The following is a 27600-nucleotide window of genomic DNA, read 5'->3' on the forward strand; positions in this document are numbered from 1 at the left end:
TCACTGGGGGCGAGTTTAGAAAAGCCCATGTCAATTTCTGTCTGTCCATCTGTCTGTCTCTGCCTCCAACTTTCAGACCAGATGTGAGCTCTCAGCTACTGCTCCAGCACCATGCCTGCCTGCCACCACACTTCCCACCATGATGGTCGTGGACTAACCCGCCAAAACTGTAAGCAAGTCCCTTACATGACTTCTGATGTAAGACACACTAACAGACTTTTGGAGCTCACGGCACCACTGTCTGACCATGAACTTTTTGTCCTGCAACCTCTCAGAGTATCTTGTGGCACTGAGCAGAAGCTGATCTCGAGGCCCCTTGAAACTCAATGCATACAAGATCTTTATACAATTGTACATGCCTAGAAAATGTACTGGAAGGTGTTACTGCACCTTAGAAACATTGTCAAGGACCAGCCAGATGGCTCAGGGGTTAAAGGAGCTTGCCACCAAGCCTGATAGCCTGTGTTTGATCACCAGAACCCACAAGGTAGAAGAGAGCAATTCCTGCAGAAATAATTGTGGGATGTACACGGGTTAGCTCAAGACTCACACCCCCCCACTCTTGTCATGTGGCTCCTAAAAGCCCGGTGAAAACGCCGTAAGTGAGGGGAAGTCTGGTGTGTGTGCATGTGCGTACATGAAGGCTACTGAAGCCAAAGATGCTACACCAAGCCTAATCCCTGTGTCCAGTGAGACCCCCGATTCGCCTACATGGGGGCCTATCTTGGCATTCAGAAAAAGACTGGGGGGGCTGGAGAGGTGGCTCAGCGGTTAAGAGCACTGACTGCTCTTCCAGAGGTCCTGAGTTCAATTCCCAGCAACCACATGGTGGCTCACAACCATCTGTAAAGAGATCCGATGCCCTCTTCTGGTGTATCCGAAGATAGCTATAGTGTACTTATACATAATAAATTAATAAATCTTGAAAAAAAAAAAAAGAAAAAGACTGGGATCAGCTCAGGCCCAAGGGATGGGGAGAGGTGAGTAGGGACAGACAGGCAGTCTAAGGAGAAACCCAGTCAGCCAGAGTGAAAAAGACAACTGTATTGGATTTACAATCAAGATTTACAAAAAAGGGTGGGTGGCCCTGGGGGAAATGCTGCTCCAGCACCCCCAGATCCAGGCAGGGCCTCCAGGACAGCCTGTTTAACAGCTGAGACGGGGACCTCAGTTTTCTGGGTCCCTCTGGCACCCAGGCCCCGACGTCTGACGTCCAGTTTGACCTTAGAGGTGGAGCCAGCGATGGCCCTCGAGTCCACCTGGAGTGCCTGCGTCCCGCGAGGAGGGCCGGGTGAGGTCAGGAAGGCATCGTACCACTTTCTCTTCTCCTTCCGTCTGGCAGACACGTACAGTCCAGGAACCGGCTGTGGTAGCTACAGGCCAAACCCGGGGGTATCTGAGGAGGGTAGGCTGCTGGTGCACGGAAGGGGAGGCCACGCCTCCACTGCTCCCAGTGGCCCAGTGTGGCTTTATAAGGCACATTTGCGAATTGCTCAGGAGACAACACAGAGAACACCCGATGCTGGTGCCATTGAAAGGAGCTGGTGCTGACTCGGGCGCCCGGGCAGTATTGCTCAGGAGAAAGACGCTATAGTCTACAAGAGGTGGGTTCACCACACGCTCTCCAGAAGCCTTGGGTGCATCCTCTACTGGAGAAGAGAGAGAAGGACTCAGCTACAGCCAGGGCAACCTCAGGCCCACGGGCTGCCCAATACCATGGTGCCACCCACCTGAATCCTGAGGCAGCACTGATGGTCAGAGGTCTGTAACCTTATTCTCGAGCGCAGCGGCAATCTGCTGCAGGCGGAAGGCCAACTGCATCTTTTGGGCTGCAGGGTCTTCCTCCAAAGCATTGATGATCTGGTGGGGGTGGGGATGGGCACAGGAAACCTGTCAGATCACAGGCTGGGGGTACGTGCGGGCACACTGTCCTGCATGCCACGATGGGGACCCAGAACATACCTCGTCATAGTACTTTTGAGTGTATTGGTAGAGCTGGTGTAGTGCCACAAGTGTGTTCAGGGAGTCCGTGTGAGCCTAGGGATGACAGTGTTACCCGGTATGAGAAGGGTATAGGGGCCCCAAGGCCAGCCCCACAGAACAGCAAGCTGTAAGGTGTTGGCTGTGGGGTGCCATCACGGATACATCAGTAAATGGATCACGTGCCGGTTAAGGTCACATGTCAATCCCAAGCATCTGCTCAACAATAGCCAGTGCCGGTGTGGCGGGCACATCAGGGTTCTAAGCTACTCGCTGCTTACACATCAGCCTCTACATACATGTGTGTTCACCATCTCAAGACTCAGTTACGGTCAAGGCAGCTTGCCTGCCCACCGTGCCACGCCCATTCAGCTACCCTCTGCTCCTCTCGCCATAGAATCTGCACTTACATGCCTGGCTCAGCAGTGGGCAGGAGCACCCTTCCCTTGCTCTTGACATGCTCTGTGGCCCTTACCCGGGAAATCTCCGCCAAGTGTGTATTCATGTCCTGGTCGCTGACCTGCACCATCTGTCGGATGCCCTTGTAGTAGCTGCAGAGGAAGAAGGGTTGTGGATGGAGATGGGAGGTGAATGTATAGGAAAAGGGGGTGCTGGACCCTGGGGTCTCTCTTTTTTTTTTTTTAGATTTATTTATTTTTTTATGTATATAAGTAGCTGTCTTCAGACACACCAGAAGAGGGCATCAGATCCCATTACAGATGGTTGTGAGCCACCATGTGGTCGCTGGGAATTGAACTCAGGGCCTCTGGAAGAACAGTCAGTGCCCTTAACCGCTGAGCCATCTCTCTAGCCCGACCCTGGGGTCTCTTAAGGATTCCCAGTTGTTCCCCAACCCTCCTCCACATCACTCACTCCTCCACCATCTTCTTGTAGGTAGAGATCTCTTTAGCATACAACAGCTTGTTACTGGGAGAGTCCTGTGGAAGACAAAGACAAAAACGCTTTTGACACTGGGCTAGCCTCAGCTACTCAGTCCTCCCAGAGCAGTAGCGAGACTCCTGCTCAGACTCTGGGTAAGAAGGCACTGGAGGCTGGGGATGGGGAGTGGGAAGGGACACAAGTCCCGTGGGAGGTGAAGGAGACAGACCATCTTCACGGCAGCCCTAAAGCCTTGGTCACTTTCCACCTGCTTCCACCCCAAACTTTAGCCCAAAACATACAAACCCACACAAGATGAGCTTCTGGTATAATCCCAGCTCACTTCGCCTCAATCTGAGCTTCTCCAGGCCATTCCTACCGACACTGTCCAGACTAGACGCTCCGCCCCTTCCCGGACCGTCGGCCCTGTCCATGGGCCGCTGTCCCCTTATGAGCATACAAGCTTACTCACTCGGCTCAGCTTGTGCTCTGTGCGAGTGCAGGCGTCCATGAAGGTCTGCGCAATGACCGACAGGGAGGCATCCACCACTTCATGGACGTGGACATCAAAGATGAAATGAGGGTTCTTCAGGATGTTCACCCAGAACCGAAGTGGTAAACTGTAACGGATGGGCAAGGGAGTTGAGGGGCTGTGCTGGGCCACGGCAGCGGGGGGCGGGGGGTGGGGGGTGGGGGGCAGACAGGGCAGGGCCTCACCTGTTGGTTTTCCAGATGTGGATGGTATCCTCATCTCGGATGTCATGCTTCTCTGCCTGCTCGTCTAGGAAATCAAAGAAGTACTTGACTGCGGGTGGTACCGCGTGCCCGGGGGCCAGCACGCTCTGGAAGAAGTTGTCCACAAACTGCTGCAGTGTGCCCTGTAGAGGACAGCGGCTTGGTGTGACTCCTGGGGCACAGCCAGGGCACTAGCGTGTAGGAGTATGTTCCTGTGAGCAAGGGCCGTCTACTACCTTGACGGAGAGTAGCCGCGTCAGGTAGATCTCGGTGATGGCCTTGGTCCGCTCTTTCTCCTTCATGCTGCCCCGCTTGGACTTGCCCTCGTCTACCTCATCTGTTGGCCGCACCAAGTGCCACACACGGTTTTCCTCTTCTAGAAGAGCATGGCCTGTGGGGGAACAGGTAGCTGAGGGACCCAGTCCCAGTTCAAGGTAGGCGTGGCCTGGAGTTTGAGATGTAGAGTCCTGGGGTCCACTAGGTGGCAGCAGAGGGAGAAGGGGGCAGGGGAGAGATCTTCACAGACCTTTAGGGACTAGAAGAACAAGAGAAGAAAGACAGCATAGACTCACGTTCCCCAGGCAGGTCCTGTTGGCTGTCTTCTGGCTGCTGGGAGACTCCCACCTTAGACAGGATAAGGGTGGCTCCATCCCGGACCTGAGGACAGAGTCATGAGGGAGGGTCATGTTCCTACTGTGGGGTCCCCCTGCTCAGGGCACCTCCCCCTGCCTAAGGGACCTCTGCACTCACATTGTAGTGCATCAAGGTGTTGATCCGTTTCCACCGGCCTTCCCGCTGGGAGGTAAGGTCCAAGTCAGACAGAATCTGGGCCGTGGACCCAGGACGCCATTCTGTGGGAGGGCACAGCTTAGTTTCCGGAACCCAGGGCCACACACTTCCCAATTCCAGGCAGAGCTGGGCACATGGGCCTCATGAACAGGTGGAACTCACCAAGCACCACACTGTCAGGCTTGGGCCAACAGGAGCAGGGCTGAGTACGGTACACCTGGTCAATGATCTTCTCTTTGACCTGAGAGATGGTGTCGCAGTTGAGGACCTTAACTGGAATGGCATCAATCCCTTCATCCTGAACGATCACGCTCACCGTCTGCCAGGGAACACAGGATGGGAAGGACCAGCTGAGGGAGGATCCTCGTGACCATACCTCTGGATCACAGAAACCCTACCCAGGACAACTTGGCTTCACTGTGCAGAGTTCAGATGTGGAGTCCAAGTTCCTGGCTTCGCCTTCCCCTCCACAGCTTCCAGCTCTGGGGGACTTACCAGAGGTGCATATTCAACATCATCCCCAAGCAGCCCTGTGTCATTGAGGGTGTACTTGGCCTTCTTCTGCACAGCATCCACGGGCCCCTTTTCCACCTGGTGTTTGATGGCCTTGAAGAGCTTGTATAGGGGCTCACCTGCACTATCCTGGAGCAAGGGGGCTGTGTGAGTGGGAGGCATGGGACTGACAAGTACAGTGGGGTTGGACCTCCTTCAAGGCACTTAGCCAAGTGTCAGGAGGGATGGCACCGATTCACCCACCCCTGGCTCTAGAGCCGAGCTCACCTTGAGGTACTGGTACAGACAGATGGACATCCAGTTGGACAGCATCCTCTCTACCACTGTCTCAGACCTGAGGGTAAATGGATGCCTCATATTCCAAGGCCTGGCTGGCTCCAGGAGCCCACCCCAGTGCACATGTGAGCAGAGGGCGTTATGGCCCATATGAGTGGGTATACCATCCAGAATGGTTATGTAGCAGCTTAGAACAAGTAGGAAGTGAGATCTGACTTTATGTCTGTCCAAAATAAGTCTTCCCCCACCTGCCATTCACACAAACCTGCGCAGCATTAGCTTGGGGTTCTTGGCCACCACATACTGCTCCATGAGCTCCAGGAAGAGTGTGCGCATGATGTCTGTATAGTATTCCAGCTTCCCGTGCAGAGCCACAGTCAGCAGTGATGCAAAGTAGACCTTGGCACGGGCTGAGAACTCACGCTGATTCTCTAGGGTGTGGATGAACTGCAGGGCAGCCGGGAGGGCACACTTGAGCACCTGGGCTGCAGCCTTGCCCCACCCTGACCTTATACCCCAAGCCCCCGGCCTCTGCTCACATTGATAAGGAAGGACTTGCTGTTGAGCAGGTTGGAGAACTGGTAGAGGGCTTGCTCCACAATGGGCCGCCGTGACTCAGGGATGTCTAGCTTGCCGGTGATCATGACATCCTTGTCACCATCCTTGGATGGCAGGAAGAAGACTCTGTCAGTGTAGGTCTTATAGTCCAGCGTGGGGATGCCCGCCTCGTGCACATCATTTGTCTGGTCCTCCATCTCGATCATCAGGTCTGAGAAGGGAATGCAAGTCAAGGTGGGGCGTTCCCTGGCCACCTACTCTTGCTACCCTTACCCAGGTCCTCCTGCAGTTTGTGGCTCTTAAGAAGTGCCTTAAAAGATCCAGGGATCCTCAGAAGGGAAGCCTGTGGATCCACCTGCAGGGGCAGCCCCTACCTGTGAATTCCTTCTTGCATCGATCACGCACGCTCTCCTCCAAGCCCTCCAACTGGGATTTAATCTTCTCATACTCCCGCTCTGCCTGCTGGCTCTTCCTCCTGTTGGGTATGGAACAGCTCGCTCTGGTATCAGTCAGCTGTCAGGGTCAGAGGTGCTGGTGCAGGAGGGACGAGGGGAGCGTTACCTGACACAGGACTCACCAGTAGCAGTAGATGGAAACCACGATGATAAACACCATGGGCACCATGACCAAAGGCAGGATGAGACTGAGAGGCACGTCGCTCGCACGTGTGTCGTACTCCACCCGGCCTAGCACCCACTCTCGAGAGCCAAACTTCACCTGTGTGGAAGCCAGGGCTCAGCGCAGGCAGGTGTGGGCGGCGGTGGCTTCTCCTGAGAGGGTCCCCAGGCCCTCCACAGCCCTCCCGCCCTCACGCACAATGAACTCGGGGAGGTTGTGTGCTGTGTCTCGCTTCTGCCGCCGCTTGGGTGGGGGCTGAACTTCTGGGGGTTCGCAGTACAGGTCGGTCTCAGTCAGCGTCTTCATAATGCAACGCTCAGCACCCACAAATGCTTCCGCCTCCTCCAGCGTCATGGCCTTGTTCAGATTGGTTCCCTGGGAGGTGGGACAGGTGGTAGAAGTCAGAGTGATCAGCACTGAGTCCCTGTCCCCTACCGGGTCCCCACGCTGTAGGCCTTCTTACCCGGGCATGGATGAGCTTGTTGACCTGCTTTTTGACCCCACCCGTGAAGTTTTCAAAGGTGGGGTCTGCCACGTATTCGAAGGCGCCGGCTTCAGTCCTGAGCAGGGCACGATGACCATCCATCTGTATCAGCGCAGTGAGGTTGTAAGCCTCAGGTTCTTCAGGGACAGCCGGAGACAAGAAGACAACTTTGGTGTCATTGTAGAACACGTACTCGGTGCCCATGACCTGTGGGATGGGTCCGGAAATCTCAGGCCATTTGAAGAAGACCTCGTTCCCCCCTCCTGCTCCCTAGCTGCTCCCATTAGAACTGAGCCCTCTCAGCCGGAGGAGGCAGGACTGACCGTCACGGGCTCCAGGGATCCAGCCTCCCGCCGCCGCCGCCAGGACCGTAAGGGCTCAGCAATGACAATCATGGCGAACTTCTGGATGAGGCTGAAGCCCTGGCCAGTAACGTTGATGCTCCGGCCACCACTGCGGGATGGGGAGGAGCACGCTTCAGTGAGTTCAGCTCAGCCAGCTTCTAGGTTCTACACTACTAGTTATACTCCAGGGAGGCGGGCGGCAGGGGTGGGGGGAGAGTGTCGGGGCAATAATGTGCATCAGAGGGAGAAGCAAGTGTGGGAAGTGACCCTGCTCTGACCCATGCCATCTGGGTTATGAGGAGGGAGCCCATCAGGGTGCAGTGGGGTTTTCCAAAGTTTCTTCTCCTGCCCTGCCCTGCCCAGTTCTGCCACATTCCTCAGGTCAGCAGGCGGGGGTGGGGAAGACACTAGCCAGGAAGGGGAGAGGCCACACCTGACAAAGCTTCTCAGTGGCTCAAAGGCTCTTAACACAGGGTTCTCACAGTAGGTGAAGGAGATACCAGGACTGGGCACCCGGGAGCCCCCATAGGAGATTTCTAGTGCCACCTGGCCTGGAGCCAACTGGGAACCGGTGACACATTGCAGCTGTGCTCCAAACTTCGTCCTAGGGTGGGAGGTGCCTGTCAGTGCCAATTCTGGTGCCCCCTCCAAGGCAGTCAGTCAGCCTCGGGCCTTCCCACCCTCTCCCCAGAGCCAGGCAGGCTCAGCAGGCATGGGCAACACATACACTTCACAAGGGACGTCATTGAGTGTCACCCGCACATCCTCCTTGGAGCCTGTGTCCAGGTAAGTGCCATTGATGGTCAATGTGGTGCCACCTGCCTGTGGCCCTTGTCGTGGCTCCACACTGAGAGGCTGGGGTTGCTGAGAGCGACACACACAGTTAGGGCCGAGGGTTCAGGGGTCACCGGATAGAGGTTATTGTTAGAGGCCAACTTGTTGGGGTCAGTAGCAGAGGCTGGACTCACATCTTGGTCAGGCACTTACTTGATATGTGAACTGGACATGTGGCGGTGAATGGCCAAGTTTTCCATTAACATCCACCTCAATACCTCCCGTGAAGGGCGTCTCCGAGGCCTCAATTGCACACACAATCCTGGTGGTAAGACACGTGGAGCCCATTCAGCCCTTTGCCACGGTTGCATCCGCCGAGTTGCTGGGAGCCCGGGCCGGTGGGAGTCACTCACCGGGTAGATACAGAGTATCCTCTTGGTTCAAAAGCACAGTCCTGGCCAGCCACAGTGATCTTCTTGACATCATCTGCCTTGACACCCAAATTGGACCCATGGATAGTGACGAGAATGCCTCCACCCAGCGGGCCGGTCTCAGGCTGGATCTGAAACAGGCAGAGCCCAGTGAGTGAATGGCTTGGAAAGGTGAACGTGTAGGGGGGATGGGTGGGGGTACAGGTCAAACCGTGACGAAACTCACCCTGGTAATGACCGGTGGGGGACATTCGGAAGTGACGTTGCTGCACAGGGCTTCATACACGCACCTGTTCTGCCCACGGCACCACACACACCTGTAGGCAGGATCGGCGGCCAGACACAGGCTGCAGTCGCTGCGGCCAAAGGAGCAGTTGTAGAGAGTCACTGTGGAGGAGGGTATAGCTTGTTAGCCGTTGCTCTGCCCCACCCCCAGGCACCCCGCCTTCCCCAAACCCCACGTACCTTGTAGCTTGCTGTCGATGTTCTTGCCAAAGGACTTAACATATAGGTGAAGAGGCAGTGTCTCATTAGCATCGTGGGATAGCTGCATGGGACGGACACATGGACAAACTGTACTTCCCGTCCCTCTGATACCAAAAGCCTTGAGGATCTCTCTATTACCCAAAGTCAATGAAGGCTGCCAGGTAGACAGGAACTAGGGAACATCTCACTCACACACACACACACACACACACACACACACACACACACACACACACTCATGAGACTATGAGTATGTTCAGGGACATAGGGAGAGATGGTTGGAGACCACAAGGCACAGGGCAGGAGGGATAAGACCCTGGCTAGGCTCCAGTCCTAGGGGTAATGCCCACCCTCCAGCCCTTGAGACAAGCAGTGGTACCTTTGGGGTCCTAAAAGAGAAGGTGTCTGACTCATGCATTGTCACCGTCTCTTCAAACTTCAACAGGTCACTGCCCACATACAGGGAAGAAACCTACAGAGAGTCCAGTCAGCATTCCACTCAAGCTGGCTAACTGTTCTGCCCTCCGGGGGCGGAGAATCTGTCTCCAGAAGCTCCGGAAATACCCCACCACCTACACCACCTAATCTGCCCCACGCTCAGGTGCCTGCGAAGACCCTGCCTCCCTCTGCAACAACAATTTTCGGCATTTTGGTTTCTTTAAGCCGCACAGAACTGGTGTTAAGAATGTGTCTTTGTTTTAATCCCAGGTGTGGGGCCACTTTGGGCTGTCCCCCGCAGCAGCTGACTGTGATTTGCCCCGCGCTCTAGCAGAGGCACAGTTTGCCAGCTGCAGAGTATTTCTGCAATTGGAATTCTGGGAACTTTTTGGAGAGTATATAAATGCTAGAGCCCTGAGAGGTGGGGGCTGGTGGTTGGTGGTTGTTGGTCGTGCGGGGGTGGGGGGAGAAGGCGTGTGGTTTGTTAGTAGTCATGCTAAAAAAAAAAAAAAAAAAAAAAAAAAAAAGCAAAGAAATTAGATCCAGGGATCTATTTTTCTCTCTCTCCTCTATGCTTCTTTCTCTCATATGTAGTGATAAGGGATGAGGGGAGAAAGGGTGGGAGAAAGAACTCACAGGGCAGCCTCAAGCAACCCACCTACCAGCTAGACTTCACCCCAGGCCTTCTCTACCTTCACAGTCTCCAAGTTCTTGCCCTGGAAGGTCACTTCTGTCTCATGGTTCATGGGGATGACCAGAGGGTTAGGGGCCAGGAACTGGGGGCAGTTGTCCTCCTGGGAGAGAGCAAAGCTGGTGAGGTGGGGTGCTTCCCACCATACCTGTGGTCCTAACCACAGTTCTATCTGAGCGGCCGGCTCACCATGTGGGCACGTATGATTCCATCCTCTGGGTTGGGCGAGGCCTCTCGACACTCGTAGTACTGCAGGTCCCATTGGCAAGTCCAGCGGTTGCTAGCACAAGAGATGCACCTAGCGGGAGGGTCGGTCGGAGTGTGAGGGGCCGGGAAGTGGGAGAGGAACCTAGGGGCGGGATGGGGGACCTCAAAAGGGAGCCAGGACTCACGGCAGGTTCTCCACCAGGCTCATAGCCTCCCGGCAGTCATAGAAGGGATACTGGTGGGAGGTGAGGAAGACATTGCCGTGTTTGAAGAGGAGCTGGATGCTCACATCAACGTGGTCTGCAGAATACAGGTGGGAACGGGGTCAGGTGCAGCTAGAGCAGAGGGTGGGACTGGACCTCGCCCTGTGCCCAGCCGGGAGAAGGTCTGTTCCTGGGGCCATGGGATACAATGTGGATACCGCAGCCTTGGGCTCAGCTGGCCTGCTGCTGCTTGTCAAATCTGGGCTTTGGTGTCAGCTCCCAGAGCTGGGCTCATCTTTCTCCCCTGGGCTTGGCTGCCTTCGCACCCTCTCTCTGTTCCTGCAAGTGCTGAGAGGGCAGCGGCTCCTCCATGTCTGGGTGGGAAGGCCTCCCCGGTCCTTGCTCACATCATTCCATGGCCTCGTGGCTTTGTTACCCCAACACTCAAGGGACAGACAGACGCGGCACCTGTCTTAGCCCAGATGGAGGCCTTCAGCCTCAGGAGACAGCTCCAGCTGCCTCAGGCTGGACACAGCAGTGAGGAGAGATATCTATGCAAATAACTCGGCAGAGGAATCTGGATATTGGTCTCCCCAGAATAGAACACTCAGTCTTCAGGCTCAGTTTGAGACTGAGGTAGTCTCTTAGTTGGGATCTTTTTTTTTTTTTTTTTTTTTGGCTTCCCCAACAATAGCAGCAGCCACCCAGGATTGGCTCATGCATGGCGCTCAATGTTCTAAAAATGTGAGAGTAGATAGGGCCTAGGAAAAGCTGTGTGCAGGAAAAAGGAAGCTGTGCAGGTCCAGGGGCGGAAGGAGGTCGTCTCACCTTGGCCTGGTGGGGTGCTAGGGATGCTGCTTGGTGAGTTACAGATGACAGCATCATCCTCTACCCGGGCAGAGTGGGGTGGCGATTCACCGAAGAGGCAAAGCAACTCATCCTCCTTAGCCAGAGTGGGTAGGGGGCTGACAGATAGTCGTACCTGCAGGAGGAGAGCAGCTCAAACTATGACCCCTGTCCCCAGGACCACACTGCTCAGCCTTGGTTCTCCAGCCCTGCTCTCAACATGTGCATGTTAATGACCCCCAGAGCCTGACTCTGCTTTGTCTAGGATGTTCATGTGGTCCCACAGGCCAGGCAATTCATACCAGGCAACTCTTGGTTTCCTTGCTTATCTAATAGCTCCCAGCCAGAGCTGTGTAAGGAGAGCTCTACCTGGTCCTGCACGGCACTCACTACCTGCCTGCCACCTGTCACACACACACACACACACACACACACACACACACACACACACACACACCTCTCCTTGGGCCCGCCGGCTCATGTTCTGTGGAAAAGCATCAGTGATGGTCACGCAGGACTTCTCCCGGCTCCATAGCCAGTGTCCAGCTTCCTCGGCCCGTGAGCACTCGGACTTCCTGGTGCATCTGAAAAAGAAACAGGGAGTAGCCTCAGCTCTGGTACTCCTTGGACTCCAGGCCACTGGGGCAGGGACAAATTGCTCACCGTCCCTCGATGACACACCAGCCACAGTAGGGATCTTGGGAGTCACGACACTGAGCACAGGTTGCATAGCTCAGACATTCTTGTACCGGGAGCCGGAACACCTAGAGGTTAAGACAGCAGGGCTGTGGGGGAAGAAGACTTGCTAGACACAGCCCCCTCCCCCAACCTTACATGCTAGAGTCTTCAGGGACAAGAGATGGAGAATCTCTCTCCTGGGCCACCTACAAGCTTAGGGCAGGATCACAAAAGAAAACCTTGTCGAGAAAAGGAAGATTAGGGATGTAGCTCAGTGTGATAAGGATCTTGCCTGGCAGGCATCAGTTCTAACTCCTCATGCCCAAAATAAAACCCTTGGAAACGGGCTGGAGAGATGGCTCAGCGGTTAAGAGCACCCGACTGCTCTTCCAGAGGTCCTGAGTTCAATTCCCAGCAACCACATGGTGGCTCACAACCATCTGTAAAGAGATCCGATGCCCTCTTCTGGTGTATCTGAAGACAGCTACAGTGTACTTATATATAATAAATGAATAAATCTTAAAAAAAAAAAAAAAAAAAACCCTTGGAAAGAGAGCAATGGTGCTATGAAGACTCAGAGACAGGAGCCCAGGCTCTGTCCAACCATCCAAGGCAAGGCCCAGCATATGGCTCTAGGCCTGTTTCACAATGGCCTTCTGGGGCCATCTTTAGGCTGACCTTGTCCTGGGTCATGGCATACAGATTGGACAGGTTTCCAGACAGTGCCAGGTCCCCCTTGATCTTCTTATTGATGTCTACCGGGATAGAGCCATACTCTGAAGAAGTGCCGTCTGGAGCAAGGTATACCTGTGAACACCAAGATGGTCCATGAGAACAGGGTGTCATGGTTCACTGGCCCCTCCTGGAGCCTCTCTGCCTGGGCCAGTACCTTAAGGATCCGGCCATCTGAGGTACCCAGGAAGGCAATGGTGTGGCCATTCTCGGCAGTTACTGTCACTGCTGTCAGATTCAGGCCCCCGCGGTGCAGCAGGGCTGTGGCTTCAAGTCCATCACGACTGCCCAGTGGATAGGGCAGATGCTCCGAGCCACACGGGAAGCTCTCGCTGGCACCCTGTGGATCACAGCGTCAGGAACAGGTTTCTGTCTCCTAGGCTTTTCCCTACTAGGGCTCCAAGCTATAGGAGTCAGACGCTATCCTCCACAACACACATCTACTGACACTCAAGGGGGAAACATACACCTATGAACAGGCAAGACACGTACTCGAGCATGGCCACCACACTGGATGTCTCCGTGGAAGGGTTTGTAGAAGTTAGTGCGGCCTGACTCTCGGGTACCCGCGTAGCAGGTATTACGGTTGGCTTCCATCATTTCATGGACTTTCTCTAGTGGGAACATACAGAGGCCTGCTCCAGGCCCCCCAGTGCTCCGGCCATCTCTGCTGAACACAGCATAGAGTGCCCTGCCAGCACCCGGTGTGGCTACAGAAGCAGCTAGGCAGGTACCAAAGACAGAGTTTTGTGGTTCAGTGGGATCTTTACACAGCAGATCCATCTCTACATAGGAATAGTAGGAGGGGTCGTCTTTGCACATTCGTGCCAGCAGGGTGCGGTTCTTAGCAGGGTGCTTGTCTTGCTGGTTAAAGATAAAGAAGACATAGCGGCCATCTTCAAAGGCTGCGACAAACTGCTGAGTATTAGTGGACAGGTAGCCAGCCTTGAAGGTGGTGTGGTCTGAGTAGGCCTCAAAGGCCTCCCGGCCCTCAGACCTGTCCAGCAGGCGGGTGCTCACGATGATGCCATTGTCGTGTGGCCCATTGCCTTTGCCCACAAACAGCACTCGCTCACCGTCAGGGCGCGTGGAGCTCACCAGCCCTACTGTGGCCACTCTCTCGTCATTGCTGGCCACAAAGGACTTCTCACCGCTGCCATCCTCATAGAAGAGGCGCACAGAGATGTTGCTCATGGCGCGCAGGGCGCAAATGCCCTTGAAAAGACTGCCGCACTCCACCAGGCGTTTCCCAGGTGGGTCGAGCAGCAGCAGCTGGTTAAAGTTGTCAGTGAGCATTGCTTCGTGGCACTGGCTAGGCTCGATGGGTGGCGTGCATTTCTTGTTATCCAGGAAGGGGCCTGTGACCACATGCTGCTGGACTTGCAGGTCGGCACTCAGCTGGTAGAGCGCATTCACTGCCCCAACATACACCACACCCGAGGCCTCATCCACAACCAGGTGGTTCAGCTCTGTCTCACTGCGGAAACTCTCCGGCTTTCGGGACCGTAGGCTCAACCCTAGGCCCATGAGACCTAGTAAGGTCAGGGCCCAGAGTGGTTGGGCCATTGCCCCCAGAACTCTGTGGGGAGAGACAGTAAGGGTCAGATAAGCCGAGGCCTCTCTTCCCTCAGGTCCTGCCCTGAATGTCCAGGATACAGGTCAGAGAGGGACATAATCCCTTTAGGGAGCACCCAAGGTATTCATAGCGCTAGGAAGACTCCCGGCTATTCATACATATTTCTCTCAAGAAGCTACAGGTGGTCTCAGGGTGCAAACTGCAGACTTGTGGACATGTAGATCCATACTGCTTGAAGCTAGAGTCGCAGAGTGAGGCCCAAGCACATGACCCAGGTAAGCACAGTCTATTTATGACCACCTCCTGCGTTCCTTAGTCCAAGATGGTCGCACTTCCATTCATAGCCCTGTCTATTTGCTGCCTGCTGGGGAGGGGTAAGCAGCTCTAAGTTTACCAGTGTGTGTGTGTGTGTGTGTGTGTGTGTGTGTGTGTGTGTGACATGTGAGTACATATTCTGTCTAGGATCCTGGGTCAAGAGTCCAATCAGAGGACCTTTTCCCTGGGTTCATTTCCCAGCACCTGCATGGCAACTCATAACCATCTGTAGCAGAGCCCCAGTGAATCCAACACCTTTTTTTAGCCTCCACAGGGAGCAGGCATGCAGTGGTACATAGGTACTTCCTGCTGACAAAACACCCGTGGCATAAAATAAATTTAAATTAAAAAAAAGACCACCTTAAACATCACCTCATATATACCTTATTCTCCATAAATGATTAAAATTTAAACATAAAATGGTTCTAGGTTCACACTCCCTAGGCTCTGTAACTTTCCAGTTATAGATGAAGGAACAGTTCCAGAAAGGAAGTAACCTGCCTAAAGGCAGTCTGGATGGGTGGGGCTGGGGTGCTGTCCTACCTCCGACTACTAAATTTACTCTCTGAGAATCCCTAGCTGGTATCCCTCTCCTACAGAAGGACCCCACCCCCACCCCACTATGCCTGTTCCCAAAGAAGGCAGAGCTCAACTGTAGGTAAAGACAAGTATACTGGAACAAGGCCATGGCTTTTTCTTACGAGCCCTGCAGCTCTCCAGCTGCCATCCATTTCTATTCTGTACCTTTCATTAGCCTCCTCAGACCTAGGAGGTATAACCAACAGAGGGAAAAGCACATTTCCAGTAGAAAGTGTGGTGCAAGAAACAAAGTGCAATGACCTCATTAGGAGACGAGGTCAGGGGAGAAGACAGTGGCTTTAGTTAGAGACAGGAAGACTTCACAAGCCCTTTAAGACCCCAACTTAGACTTCGCCCAACCCAGTCTAAGATTCCAAGGCTGTGCTCAGAGCCTGGAGAAGCAGCCAAACTCTGCCTCCATAGGGGCAGTCCTGTGGTCCACTAACCAATTTCCAACCCAGCCTTCTCCAGGCAAGCCCACAGGCCACCACACCACACCAAGGCCTGATGGCTAGGCCAGCTTGTTCAGGCTTAGGGATGTAGCTCACCCCTCTAACTCACCAAATCACTGCAGCTTGTCAGCTCCCAGGAGCAGAGAATGAATGGAATGTTCCCAGCCAGGAGGGGGTGGAAGGGGGTGAGGCGTAGGCGTGGGCGGAGCCACAGTCTCTGCACAGCTGAAACCTAACAAGTCACCCTCTTACGTGTGGCTGTGCCAGCCTCCGCCCCTGTATCCAAGCCCAAGGCTTGAACCTGGAGCTAACCAGCTAGGAGACCCCTCTACTCTTTACACTGGACCCATAATGGCGCCTTCTCCAACAACTGCCCCCCAGGGGCCTTCCTAGGAAATCTGCCAGGTGAGCTTCTCTCTGTTTAATTTCTGGCAGAAGACCGGCCACCTCCTCCCTAAGCTTGGAGCTCACCCTGGGAAGTCCACACACAGGGGTGTAGGATTCTAGGAGGAAAACTTTCCAGACATCTGGTCACCAGTAACTTGAACTCCAGGCCCACACACCTGCGGGGAAACCCGATTATAAAACTGGGCCAGAAGTGTAGATGGGGTGTAGCCCAGTGGCTTACCACTTGCCCAGCACAGCCGGAGTCCTGACTTCCACTCCCCCACACCCAGATACCAAAACAGTGGGATAAAGACGCTCCAGTCCCAGTGTCTTCTGGTGATAAAAGGGACCTGGGTTATGCTCTATAGTTGGCAGCTCCCTTCTACTTCCTGAACAAACAAGCCCTTGAGTGACCTGCTTGGCCGGGCCCAGGAGCAAAGAGCACCTGACCTCTCTGGTGCTCTGGCAAGCTGGAGGCGCCAGGCACAGTCAGTCAGCTTAAGCTTCCTGCTGCTGATGTTCCTGGAATGGGAGGACAAGTGGAGGGACTTCCTGTTTTGGACTAGGTCCAGGACCCCTGTTTGGCTGGCTGGTGGGGATTTCCTCAGGGGTACCAGTCAGCCTTATGCCGGCTGGTATACTTCCAAGAAGCCACAGAGAGAGAGAAAGAGAGAGAGAGAGAGAGAGAGAGAGAGAGAGAGAGAGAGAGAGAGAGAGAGAGAGAGCGCGCCTCAGGGTCCCACAATGATTTTCAGCACTTTCTGGCTTATTCCATGGACTCACCAGTAGTCTCCGTTTCTGTTTTAGGCTGGCATCAGGACTCTCTAGGAAGCAAAAGGGAGATAGAGCACAGTCACTCTGGGTGGCTGTCCTGATACCACGGATCTCGATCCTCTCATTCCTGGTAGGGACCTTCCTTTAGACACTCCCAGGCGTCTAGCCCAGTTTCTAAAGCAAGCACATTCACTTGGTCTTTGAGAAACACGAACAAGTCATACTACTTTCCCTTCTGCTTAGAACTTGGCAGCTCTTTTCATTAAAAGTCTAAGGTACCATCTGCTCTTTAAAACTACCTGTGGGGCTAAGTGCTGTGGCACACGACTTTAATCACAGTACTCAAGAGGCAGAGGCAGGTGGGTCTTAGTTCAAGGCTAACCTGGTCTACAGATTGGGTTCCAGGACAGCCACAGAGAAACCCTTTCTGGAAAACATACATACACACACACACACACACACACACACCACCACCACCACCACCATCATCACCAACACCAACAACCATAACTCTACTATATGCATAAAAGCTTTCTGAAAAACACTCGTATCCACCACAGGGCGACTCTACTTACTAGCTGGGTGACCTTGAGCAAGTTAACGTCTCTGTGCCTCATTTCCCCATCTGCAAAATGGACACAGTAATAGTAAATTAACACTAAGGTTTCTAAGGATTAAATGAATTCATTCATGAAAAGCCCGAGTATTACACTGTACCACTGGGCAAATCTTCCTATAACATTCCTTCTCCTAGAATTAGTCCTTAGTAGGCCCAAGGGGCAGTACAGAGCAGGGGAACTTTTTAGCAGGTTTGTTGGAAGTAACAATTTAGCAACTTAACCAGCTGCCAGCCAGAGAAGGGGTAGGGGGGAGGCACGAGGGTCACTGGATGACCACTGCATGGCAAAGGGTCTGTGCCAACCTACTAAGAACCCACCTCACCCAATTCTACCAGTGTGCTAGCTCCTGAGTTCTCAAAGCCCTCGACCCAACCTGAAAACTCTTGGAACTTTGGGGACAAGGAGAAGGGTACACAAAGCTGTAGGTCAGGCACCACTTTCTAGACGCCATCCACGTGTCCTCTAACCCTACCAGGACTCTCTGTTTGTCCTGCATATAGCGGTTCTCCATGCTTCTGCTAGCCCATTTCCTCGGGTAGCTGACTCGTGCGCCTGGACCTATGTGACTCCAAGTGGCCCAGCAGGCCCCACACTGCAGTGTCCCCAGCCTCTTCAAAAGGCTGCATGGAGCAGAGGGCATCTTTTTGCCCTCCCTGCCCCCCCCCCCCAGGACTCAAGACAGGCTTTGTGACATGAGCCAACCACAGACTGTTCTTCGGACACAGCGGGCAAACCACAGGACAGTGTTAGTCCCCTGAGAATTCACTTGCAACCTCTCTGTGCCCGGGGTCTGCTCTAGTCCCCTCTGGGCCCTGTCCCTCAGCCTCCTCTAGCTCTAGACTTCTCACAGCAGATCATCTAGGTCCCAGTTCCTATCGGTAGTCTCCTGAAGACAAGCCAAAGGAAGCCGGCCTCTTCTAAGCAATGTGCCACTCATACTTCAGGGGTCTGATGAACCTTCCACTGACCAATCAGAGTCCACTGGCCAGCTGTTGTCTCCTCTATCAGGATCCTCTAGGCCAACACTTCTTAGATGTGAAACTAACATCGATACCCTTTTAGGCCACCACCGCGTCCTTGGCTGATGTTCTCTGTCTCAAGGGGTGCCCCCTCCCCACTAGCCCAGACAAAGAACTCTGTCTTTGTCTTCAAGAACTCGCTACTGGTAAATTCAAGAGCACACTCCTCTGGTTCAAGTTCAGCACTGTCTCGTTCTGGCAGTTACATGGGCCATTTACAAAGCTGCTGTGTGCAATTTTCCCATATGTATGTTGGGTATAACAATAATACCCACTTCAGAGAGCTGGGCAACTATCCTCCAGCACCCTGACCTCAATCACCCATCCTCTATGATCTTCACATCGAGAGGATCTCTCGGTGTGGCTCAGGGATGAGGCTGGGGCCGAGCAATGGGAATACAATGTGAAGACTGAGAGCTTCTGTGCCAGCTCCCAGGTCTGAATCATAACAGCTTCACCTCAGCCAGAATTCTGAGAGTCAACAGGGTTTCTTGCACATCCTGGACTGTTTGGGAAGCAACAAAAGCCCCTGGTCAGCTGGATACCCCAAGGCTTTCTTCAGATTTCTCTTCTCACCCTAGGCTCTCTTGATGCCAATTCCAGGGGTGGGAGGTGGGGGGTGGGGTGGGGGTGGGGGTAAGAATGATACGGAATACACAGTAGAGTTCCCTAACTCTAAAACCGCCTCACAGGGCAGGGTCAGATAGAGCTGGGGTTCCTTTCCTCTTAACATCTTAGTATGAATGGCTTTTTAAATCAGATCAAATCAACACCGAGGCAGTGTAGTCCAAAAGGAGAGCAGAGCTTCGGTCCCTCCAGGGACCAAGACAACAAACCAGACACACCAGGGACTCGCAGGGAGAAAGAAATGATTACCACCAAAGCCGGGATTCTAACAAGTAGGGTGAGAACTGCACCACCCTCAGGACAGGACAGGGGCGTCTGAACAGCAGACCAAACTCGGGGCCCTGAGCCTCAGAGAAAGCGAAGCTGCCCCTCCCCCGCCGCAGCTGGCAGCCATGAGGCGGGGCATCCTCTCTCGGAAGGCTACGAAAATCTGCAATTAGCTGCGAGCGTTAAACAAATCAGAAGAGACAAAACAGGCCGCGGCGCCCGCAAATCCAAGCCTCGGCTGTTTTCAAAACAAGCCTGAGGGAGGGGCTGCGGCAAGGGTCTGTGCGGAGTCTCTCGGAGCACCGCAGCCACAGAGACAGTATCATACATGGAACCGACATGGTGATCGCATAGAAGACCCCGAGGGGGACGCAGCCTGTGCCCGCGGACCCAGCTCCACCCACCTCGCAACCGGGTCAGAGTACAATCCAGGAGGCTAGGTCAGTCCACGCACCCCAGAGCCAGCCCTGGCCTCATTCCTCATAGACAGGCCCAGGTGTCAACATCCCCATCCCCCAGCGTCTTTTCCGCCAGACTCCTCCGGGATCGCAAGACGGTTACCTGGGAACTGCACTGGAGGCGGACCCAGACGTGGGCGAGGACGCACGACCGAAGCTCACCTAGGGACCTGGCCACGCCCACGGTCCTGAAACCTAGGGATCCGGGTCCCCTCGCTCTATTCAAGTCTGCTTCCACATTTTGGCCCTGCACCCCAGCGCACACCTAGAGGGAACACGTGGACTGAGCTTTTGGCGCGAGCCTCACCAGGTCAGGGCAACTCACAAGGCGATGGCAGGTGGGAGCCCAACCTCGGGTAACAAATGACAGCAGAAGCAACTGTCAAGAGTCAAGAACCGTTTCCTTGCGGTGCTAACCTGGTATCAGAAACAGCCGAAAGCAGGACCGGCCATGACCTAAGTCCTTCCAGCCGGGAAGGAAAGCAATGCGGGGCTCCGCCCCAGTGTGTATAGCTCCGCCCCTGCCCAGGGTCAGTCGCAGGGCTCGGCCTGCCTTGGTCAGCAAACTAGGCACGACCTTGCCTTCAAGCAGCCTCAGGCCAGACCACGGGGATATCCGCCCAGACTCCTCTAGGGAAGACCCAGCCTTAAGGAAACTGCGCCACCTGACCTGGAGCAGGGGTGGGGCTCTAGAGAAAGGCTGATGTGCTAACCTGAGTCAGGGCTCCAAACGTCTCACCAGACTCAGAGTAAGGACACCTCCCAGGCAAGAGGGTGGCTGCGGCCTTTCCCCACCAGTCCAAACCCCTAGATTAGGTTCCATCTCTAGGAACCTACCCTACGCCCCATTCCAGATCCTGGGTCAGCCCAGCCGAGATCATCCACTCGCTTTCCCTCTCCTGGGTGCATCCAAGCCGCCTGCCCATCAGAGGCTTGATCATACAGGATCTCAATTTCTGGCCGTGGCTCTCGGGTGTCTCAAGAGCTAACCTGTCAAAGCCAAAGGACTTTCCCTCACAACCAGCTGCAGGTCTAGAACACTACGTATATTGTAGGGAACTTAGGGTGAGTGCCCCACACTGTCAACCTCTGATCTGGCTGGCCTCCCCATCCCTCTAGGTAAAGACTCAGCCACCAGTGTTCTGCCTGGGCCGCACCCTACCCGTTCTAGGATCTCCTCCCCTCTTTACATGTCTACACCACCAGCCTCCAGATTCATCATTTTGCGGCAAGTCACCCTCTGTTGACTTACTGTACTCCTCGAGGACCCCTGAACCCCCAAAACTCAGCAAATTAAGGGAGGGTACAAATGGGTCCTGTCACTATCATCAGTCAGCTCACTGGGATGGGGAATGTTCAGATGGATGCCAGCGGTGGCTCTGATGTTTATCTTCCTGTACCTAACCTTTCTCCACTCCTGCCCCACCTACACTTCTCCTTTCCCAGCTCACCCAAGAACCAGCTAGATGCTGTTCGAAGAGGCTACAGTTTGCTCAGAACCAGTTCCACAGAGTCCCTACCAGGATTCAGCAGCTGTGGGGGTTGGGGGTACGATTCAGTGGCATGGGGGCGGATGGGTGAAGGCCTGGATGAGCGAGGAGTCGACAAGACCTGTAATCTCCCTGTCAGCTTGTCAGTGTCTCATCGGTCACCCCAGCCCCTCCTCCCTATCACAGTTGAACCCTACAATTAGCTTAGGGCACCTTGCCAAGCCTGGGTGCCAGCCACCACTCACACATGACCACACATGTACAGGCACACACATGTCCATGATGTTGCCAGATCCTTCCCAGCAGGAAGGTCTTGCCCCAACACCTAGAATCAACAGCTCCCAAGCATGAAAGGGCTTTGAAAAGGTGGGATACACATGGGTTCCAATACTGGGTCATCCCAGGATGCCCTTAAGAGATGTGTAGGAGCTGGGAGAGCAGGGGCTGGCTCGAGGGACAGAGCAGTTCACTGGTGAGTCTCCCATCCACACTAATCCAGGGGTCTGGCAAGCACAGGGTACTTTATGGAGTGCTGGAAAGAGTCTGAGGGTGAAATAGTAAGCAGTGCCCCATGTCCAAGTGACACAATGAGGCAAGCACTCAGGGCTTGGGCAGGAAGATAGCCTGGGGTTTTCCAATGAGGAAATGCCCAGCTCGGAGTGGAAGGTATGTACATGGGGTTGGGAATTTAGAGCCCCTAGACCTAGTTCTTTCCTGTTTGGTAAGGAGTATGACACAGCACACTCCCCCTGGAGTCTTCTATAAGTCTGTGGGGTACACCTGGAAGAAGTGAAGAAGCGCGTTCCAGGGAGTACTCCCTTGATCCCTCCCCAATCCTGACATAGGTTTGTGGCCCTGAGGCCTCCCAGGGTGACACTCCAAATCAACATCAGGTGGAGGCAGGGAGGCTGAACTTTCCACTCCTGAGGTCAGTCTAGGGAACTATTTCTGAGGCTGGAAGAGTGACTGGGTCATTCCAGAGCCCCTTCCCTTCTGCCATCCACCCCCACCCATGGCGGATTACCCAGCTCAATTTAAAAATATCTTCTACTTGCTGGGCAGGTGCCCCGGTATCAAGTGGGTGGTGATGGAGCCAAGTGTGACCGTAAGCGGGTTCTACTCTGTATCCCAAGTTAGCCGCTATCTTCCATGAAGAGGGCATTGGGCCCTCAGCCTCTGCACCGCACAGATGCCACTTGGTTCCTCCCAACGCACACCCACACCCTGTGCTGGAGCTATCTTAAGAGCTTGTCCAGGTTAAAGGTTAGGGCCCTTGGGAATGGAGTGACAGTCCCAGTGGACCATGTGTCAATCCCAGAACACCCACTTAATCACAGTAGTAGTAGTGGTAGTAGTAGTAGTAGTAGTAGTAGTAGTAGTAGTAGTAGTAGTAGTGTCTCCAGCACATTCTATGATTGACCAAGGAACTCGGAATGACCCGAAAACTTCCACACATGAAGGGCACCAAAGGGAAACTGAGCTGCTCTTCCTACACAAAGACTGAATAAAGAGGTTCCCAGCAGGTGGTGGTGGCACACATCTCTGTGAGTTTGAGGCCAGCCTGGGCTACAGATTGAATTTCAGGACAGACAGGGCTACAGAGAGAAATCCTGCCTCACAAATAACAAAGAAGGGGAAAAAAAAGACTTGATAGGTTTCTAATGCATCCCCAAGGCTTTTGACATGAACCCATCAGTTCCTCAAGTGGATGCAGTGCCACACAGGTGGTATGCTGGTTCAGATGCCGGCAGAGAAGAGCAGCCCTGTGGAAAGAGAGCTCTAGCTGCACACACAGCAGACCCTCTTACACTGTCCCTGATGAGCTCCCAAGAAGTGTCTTGATACAGGTAACCACCTGAAGCACCAACGTCAAAGCTTTTTCCTTTCTTTTTCACCAAGGACTCCTCTCAGGGGATCTACTGACCAGCTGTGCCAGAAGAACCCCCCCACACACACACACACACATACCCCTCCCATAGCCTGATCCCTGTGTCCAAAAAGGACATCATACCCCGATCAGGCTGCTGGGCTGCTGGCAGAGCTAAAGTTTAGAACTAAGGCTATGCCCCTGCGGCCTACCCCTTTCCCCTTTCCTGTCCTTAAGCCCTGGAGCCAGAACCCTGCTGGCACCAGAATGGGGAACTGCGGGGGTTTCTCAAGTAAGTACAGGGACCTGAGAGAGATTCGGTGTTGGGCACCAAGCCCAACCCTGCCCCCAGGCACAGCGTCCTAATCCGGGTTGAGCCCCTTCTGTAGGCAGTCCACTGGGACCCCAGGCAGTTCAGGTGTGAACTCAGACAGTCCCTGGGGACGCCCCAGGGAAGGCTGCCAGCCATGAGGAAGGCAACAAGCCAGGTTGGGGGATGGGACACTGGGCTGCAGAGGCGGGACCAGAGAATGACAAAAGACGGGAAATAGTGCTACCAGCTCCAAGTCTGGACCAGCTCCGACTCTTCCCGAGGACAAGATTGTCACTGTGAGGTTGGTTCAGACCTGCTTCAAGGGAAGTTCACCATCCTCGACTACCTGGACTCTATCTAGGAGTTAAGTCCAATCGCTGTCACAGGTTCATGAATTTCAGGGGAAGGAGGGCCCCTCTGGGTTGGGGTACAGGATAGCAGGGGCCCCCCTCCTCTCCTCTTCTTTTAGATGCTCTAATAGGGTAGAAGGGTCAGTGGGGTGTTCCAGAGGTATTACCTGTAGTTAGAGAGCTCAGAAGAGGGCAGAGTCCTTGCTATGTCAACAGAGGAGAGCACTACCCTCACTCGGCTGGGGGTAGGGAGTAGAAGCTTGCGTTAGGGGATGTGAAACCATGGAGAGGAAGAAAGAGGAGTCACATGAGGTCTGGAAAGGGAGAGCTAGGGCAGTAACTCCTACCACCCTATTCCGACCTCCCCAACACACACACACACACTTCAGCCCTTCCCAGTCTATAATTAGTCAGAACCCAGCCCCGACCCACCCACAACCCCACCCTAAACACAAATAGCCATTAGTGGGGGGGGGGGTTACCCAACTCCTACCCCCTATCTAATCACCCAACGGCTTGGCTCCGAAGGGTGGTGAGGCTAGTAGGGGGCAGCCTCAGTCCTACCCACAAGCTAGCCAGAGCCTGGACTACTACTACCAAGCCTTGGTTGGCGTTCTAATCAACTTACCTCTTCATCCTCACCAAGCCAATGCTTTAACAAGAGGCCCTCGATAGGGACAAAAACTTACTCCCTGAACATCAAGAGCAAGGCTGGGCACGGGAAACAACAAGAGGGATAGGAGGAGATGTAAGGAGTGTCTGATTGCAGGGTGACAGTCCTCTGTGACAGTGAGGTATGCGCGTAGTCTTGCCTAGCCGACAAGCAAGGGCTAGTGCTGGGAGATCCTTCCACTGGTAAACCTTAGGCAAGGGCCCAACATCCCCGAGAAACCATTAGCACTAACCATCGGGAGAAGTAGAGAGCAGAAGACATGACATGGGGATGTTCTAGAATAGCTACAGATCTAGTAGGGGGGACATGTGCCATATGGACGACACTGTAGGCTGCCAGCCCAGCCCAGCTCAATCCTTTCCAATCCAATCTCTTCTGCTCCACTAGCAGGGGCCAGGGCCAAGTCCCGGGGCTTCCTGCTCTTGGGCATCAGCTGCTGGCTCTCCCTCCCAATGTGGTCTCCATACAGGCTCCTGGGTAGCAAACCCCAGGAGCCAACCCAGGAACATCCCAGTATGGCTTCTTGTAGGACCCCATATGTGTCTACCTGTGGGGTGTCCCGACTGCTATCACATTCCAACGAGGAGGGGTCATCCCCTCAGTGAGCCTCTGGTCAGGAGCTGAGCCTGCGGTTCAGCTCCACTAAGACCCCAGGGATGTGCTTCCTTATGAGTCTCTGCCAGGGGTGTGACCCATCCGAGGTATCCTTAAACATAGTATGAATGGCTTTGGGAAGTGAACAGTCTTCCAGATAGGTCTAAAGTACTTCCTCCCGCCATGAGTTTTCTCAGAGGAGCCTGGGCATATTCCAGGTTGGGCAGGGCCTACAAAGGAGCCGACCTTGAGGACCTTCTCCAACCCAAGGTGACACATGCCCTCCTACACCACCCCTGACTGGTCTGAGCAGCCAAGGGAGGGAGGTGGTGGAGCTGCCTGGACTTGCCGCCCCGCCCTCCTGGAGTTCTCAGCCCCGCCCTCCTGGGGTTCTCAACTCGCAGCCCGGAAGTGGGTCCCTCTCCCCTGGCTGCTTCAGTCTCCCCTTCTGCTTTAGCCTCCTCTTTGGGTAGCTGGACTCGCTGGACGGCTGGATAATCCAAAATAATTCCTCCTTGGCAGGCAGCCCGTGGGGGAGAGGGGAACTCACATTCCAAACTCTTGTTTTTCTAACTAACTTCCCTCAGTTCCTGGGGCTAGAAACCTCTGCCCAGTCCTCGGGCCTCCCCACTTCCATGGGAGGTTGTGCGAGACTTGGTGGCTGAAACTCTGTAGTCTACCTGGTTATTTAGTCTAGCAGCTTCGATACAATACAATAAGGTTTGGCACATTCCACAAAACAACTCACGCGTTGGCCCTACCTTCCTAGGAACTTCACCTCCTGACCAAAGAGCAAGGACTCAGGCCATTGGCAGTCCAACTTTCTGATTACATTCCCTATGTACCAAGATAGCATCCGGATGTGGGATCGAGCTGACAGCTTCCACCTTCAAGGCGTGTGTGAGCAGTCTGAGAAGTTCAACTTTAAAACCACCAATACAGACTGAAGAGAGACGTTAGAGGGGGCACTCCCCAAGGCAAATGAGGGCCCTGAGGGCCTCCGCTCCTCAGAACGCGACACTGGCTTTGAGACCTGGTTTCAGCTACAGTTCTGACCAGCACCACCATGGTGGCCACAATCCGACCTCCCTTCCTGCCTTCTTCAAGGAACTAGAAAAAGGAATTAAGTGACGTGGCCAGAAACTCTAGGATTCTTAGGCTCAGAAGCCCCCAGATAGGGAGAAAAGACCCACCCCCACACAAATCTGTCACACAGTCAGACCAGAGGAAGCATGAGAGCTCACTGAAGAAGGTATGTGGAAGTGAAGTAGACTGTGAAAAGGCACCTACAAGTTCTAAGCCCTCTGTATCTTAGGTGTCTCTCCAAACACAACAACAAACTACACTAGAAACTTGCAGAGGAAACCTTGTCGGGAGGCGTGGGGCCTCACCAGGTACTACTGGGTGTTGGTTCTCTCTGTCTCTTGTTCCCTGTCCCAGAAGGTGTGGGGACTGCTTTGGTTGGGCACCCCTGTAAAAAGCCCCAGCAGAGCCCAGCGTCGGAACAGGCTTAGCTTGAGAACTGGGGCCTGGAGGTCCGGCACGACAGATGACTAGCTCTGGTCCATCGTTTCGGCGGTGAAGAGGTAGGGACGCCGGCCGGGAGGGAGGGTTTCAAACTACACCGGGCCGGGTGCAGCTCCACTGGGTCGCGGGAACCCTGCCTTCCAGGCCAGTCTCCCAACATCCCGGCGCAGAGGGCCTCGTCGCCAACCGGTGAGGCAGGAGCAGCCAGGCCCAGCCGATTGGAAAGACAGACAGACACGGGGCAAAGACGCAGGCCCGCGTCGCCCTCCGCGCAGCAGCACTGCCCTAAGACCCCCGCGTCCGGGGGCGCAGGCCGAATGGCGTGGACGGCGAAGCCCGGGCCTGCGCGACGCCCCCACATTTCCCGTCCCCGAGTGCCGTACCTGCTCCTTCGCAGCCGTCGCTCGATGGCGCCGGGGCCGCGCTCTGCGTTGCGCTCCGGCCCGCGCGGCTGCCATGGAGACGGGCCTTTGTGTGGCCGAGGAGGGGCCGGAGCGCGCGGGAGCTGCCGGCCCCGCCCCCGCCAGGGGAGAAGGAGGGCGGGGAGGACCGGGGCGGGCAAGAGGGAGGGACGAGACGAAGGGGTAGAGGGTGGGAAGGAGGGGCGGCTGGCGTCCCTAGCGTACCCCGTGTTTCCTAAGCACACCGCTTTGCTTGGAGGTTCGCGCCCTGTAGCAATCCGCGCTCCCTGCCGGCTGCAGTCCTGTCTCCCGTCCCCCCCGACCCCACGCCCCGCACCTCCCTCTGCCCCGTCATCGGTGGAGTTCGCTCAGGCTGGGCACCACCCCGGGAGTGCCCCAGGCCGAACTGAATGGCGCACGCGGCCCGGCACCAGTGGGTGGCTTCGACTGGGCCAGACCCAGGCCTCAAGTGTCCTCTTTGAGATGGGCGGGACGCAGGGAACCGCACCACTAGATTGGCAACAGGCGGACCACGCGCTCATCCCTTTCCCGAGGGTGAGGGCTGCTGAATCTTGATTCTTTCTTCCGAATCCTAGCCGCTCAGTCTCCTTACTGAATGTTCTCATAGCTGGAACTCTGCCTCACTGCT

At 54.8% G+C, this 27600-nt stretch overlaps 1 protein-coding gene and 1 non-coding gene across 21 annotated transcripts; both read right to left on the reverse strand.

Moving 5' to 3' along the window:
• Nucleotides 1–969: 969 nt before the first annotated feature.
• Nucleotides 970–27254, reverse strand: Plxnb2 (plexin B2). 20 transcript variants are annotated; one of them, XM_063263649.1, is made up of 42 exons: nucleotides 20154–20353; nucleotides 19840–20001; nucleotides 17321–17370; nucleotides 16755–16795; nucleotides 16056–16147; nucleotides 15694–15816; nucleotides 13155–14241; nucleotides 12820–13002; nucleotides 12609–12737; nucleotides 11916–12016; nucleotides 11710–11836; nucleotides 11235–11388; nucleotides 10389–10503; nucleotides 10186–10294; nucleotides 9998–10099; nucleotides 9247–9339; nucleotides 8847–8928; nucleotides 8608–8768; nucleotides 8364–8512; nucleotides 8164–8272; nucleotides 7904–8040; nucleotides 7610–7780; nucleotides 7156–7285; nucleotides 6812–7039; nucleotides 6547–6723; nucleotides 6308–6447; nucleotides 6105–6205; nucleotides 5712–5941; nucleotides 5438–5619; nucleotides 5164–5230; nucleotides 4879–5025; nucleotides 4546–4702; nucleotides 4345–4445; nucleotides 4167–4251; nucleotides 3831–3985; nucleotides 3577–3737; nucleotides 3332–3479; nucleotides 2854–2918; nucleotides 2456–2531; nucleotides 1963–2037; nucleotides 1731–1860; nucleotides 1025–1646 (listed from the first exon to the last, which is right to left on the reverse strand). In XM_063263649.1, exons 7-41 carry the CDS (start codon nucleotides 14226–14228, stop codon nucleotides 1756–1758), a joined length of 5526 nt encoding a protein of 1841 aa, XP_063119719.1. In that variant the 5' UTR covers nucleotides 14229–14241; nucleotides 15694–15816; nucleotides 16056–16147; nucleotides 16755–16795; nucleotides 17321–17370; nucleotides 19840–20001; nucleotides 20154–20353; the 3' UTR covers nucleotides 1025–1646; nucleotides 1731–1755. The 20 variants fall into 20 exon arrangements, with proteins under 20 accessions (NP_001101576.1, XP_063119719.1, XP_063119713.1 ...); XM_063263643.1 differs by lacking the exons at nucleotides 19840–20001; nucleotides 20154–20353 and adding an exon at nucleotides 26934–27069; XM_063263645.1 differs by lacking the exons at nucleotides 19840–20001; nucleotides 20154–20353 and adding an exon at nucleotides 26934–27069 and having other exon boundaries at nucleotides 1025–1649.
• On the reverse strand, nucleotides 12004–12100 carry Mir349 (microRNA 349). The gene has a single exon (NR_031791.1). It is a non-coding gene; the product is annotated as a microRNA 349 (primary transcript).
• Nucleotides 27255–27600: the final 346 nt, after the last annotated feature.

This window comes from Rattus norvegicus, chromosome 7, assembly GCF_036323735.1.
Source record: "Rattus norvegicus strain BN/NHsdMcwi chromosome 7, GRCr8, whole genome shotgun sequence".
Lineage (NCBI taxonomy): Eukaryota > Metazoa > Chordata > Mammalia > Rodentia > Muridae > Rattus > Rattus norvegicus.

Bases quoted from the DNA above. Each gene is read 5' to 3' on its own strand.
- Plxnb2 (NM_001108106.1), bottom strand. From the start codon at position 14,228: ATGGCCCAACCACTCTGGGCCCTGACCTTACTAGGTCTCATGGGCCTA. The intron at 12,738-12,819 runs GTACTGGCCCAG...TGGTGTTCACAG, and splicing joins CAGATGGCCGGATCCTTAAG to GTATACCTTGCTCCAGACGG. The intron at 11,389-11,709 runs GTGTGTGTGTGT...CTCCTCCTGCAG, and splicing joins GCCGGCGGGCCCAAGGAGAG to GTACGACTATCTGTCAGCCC.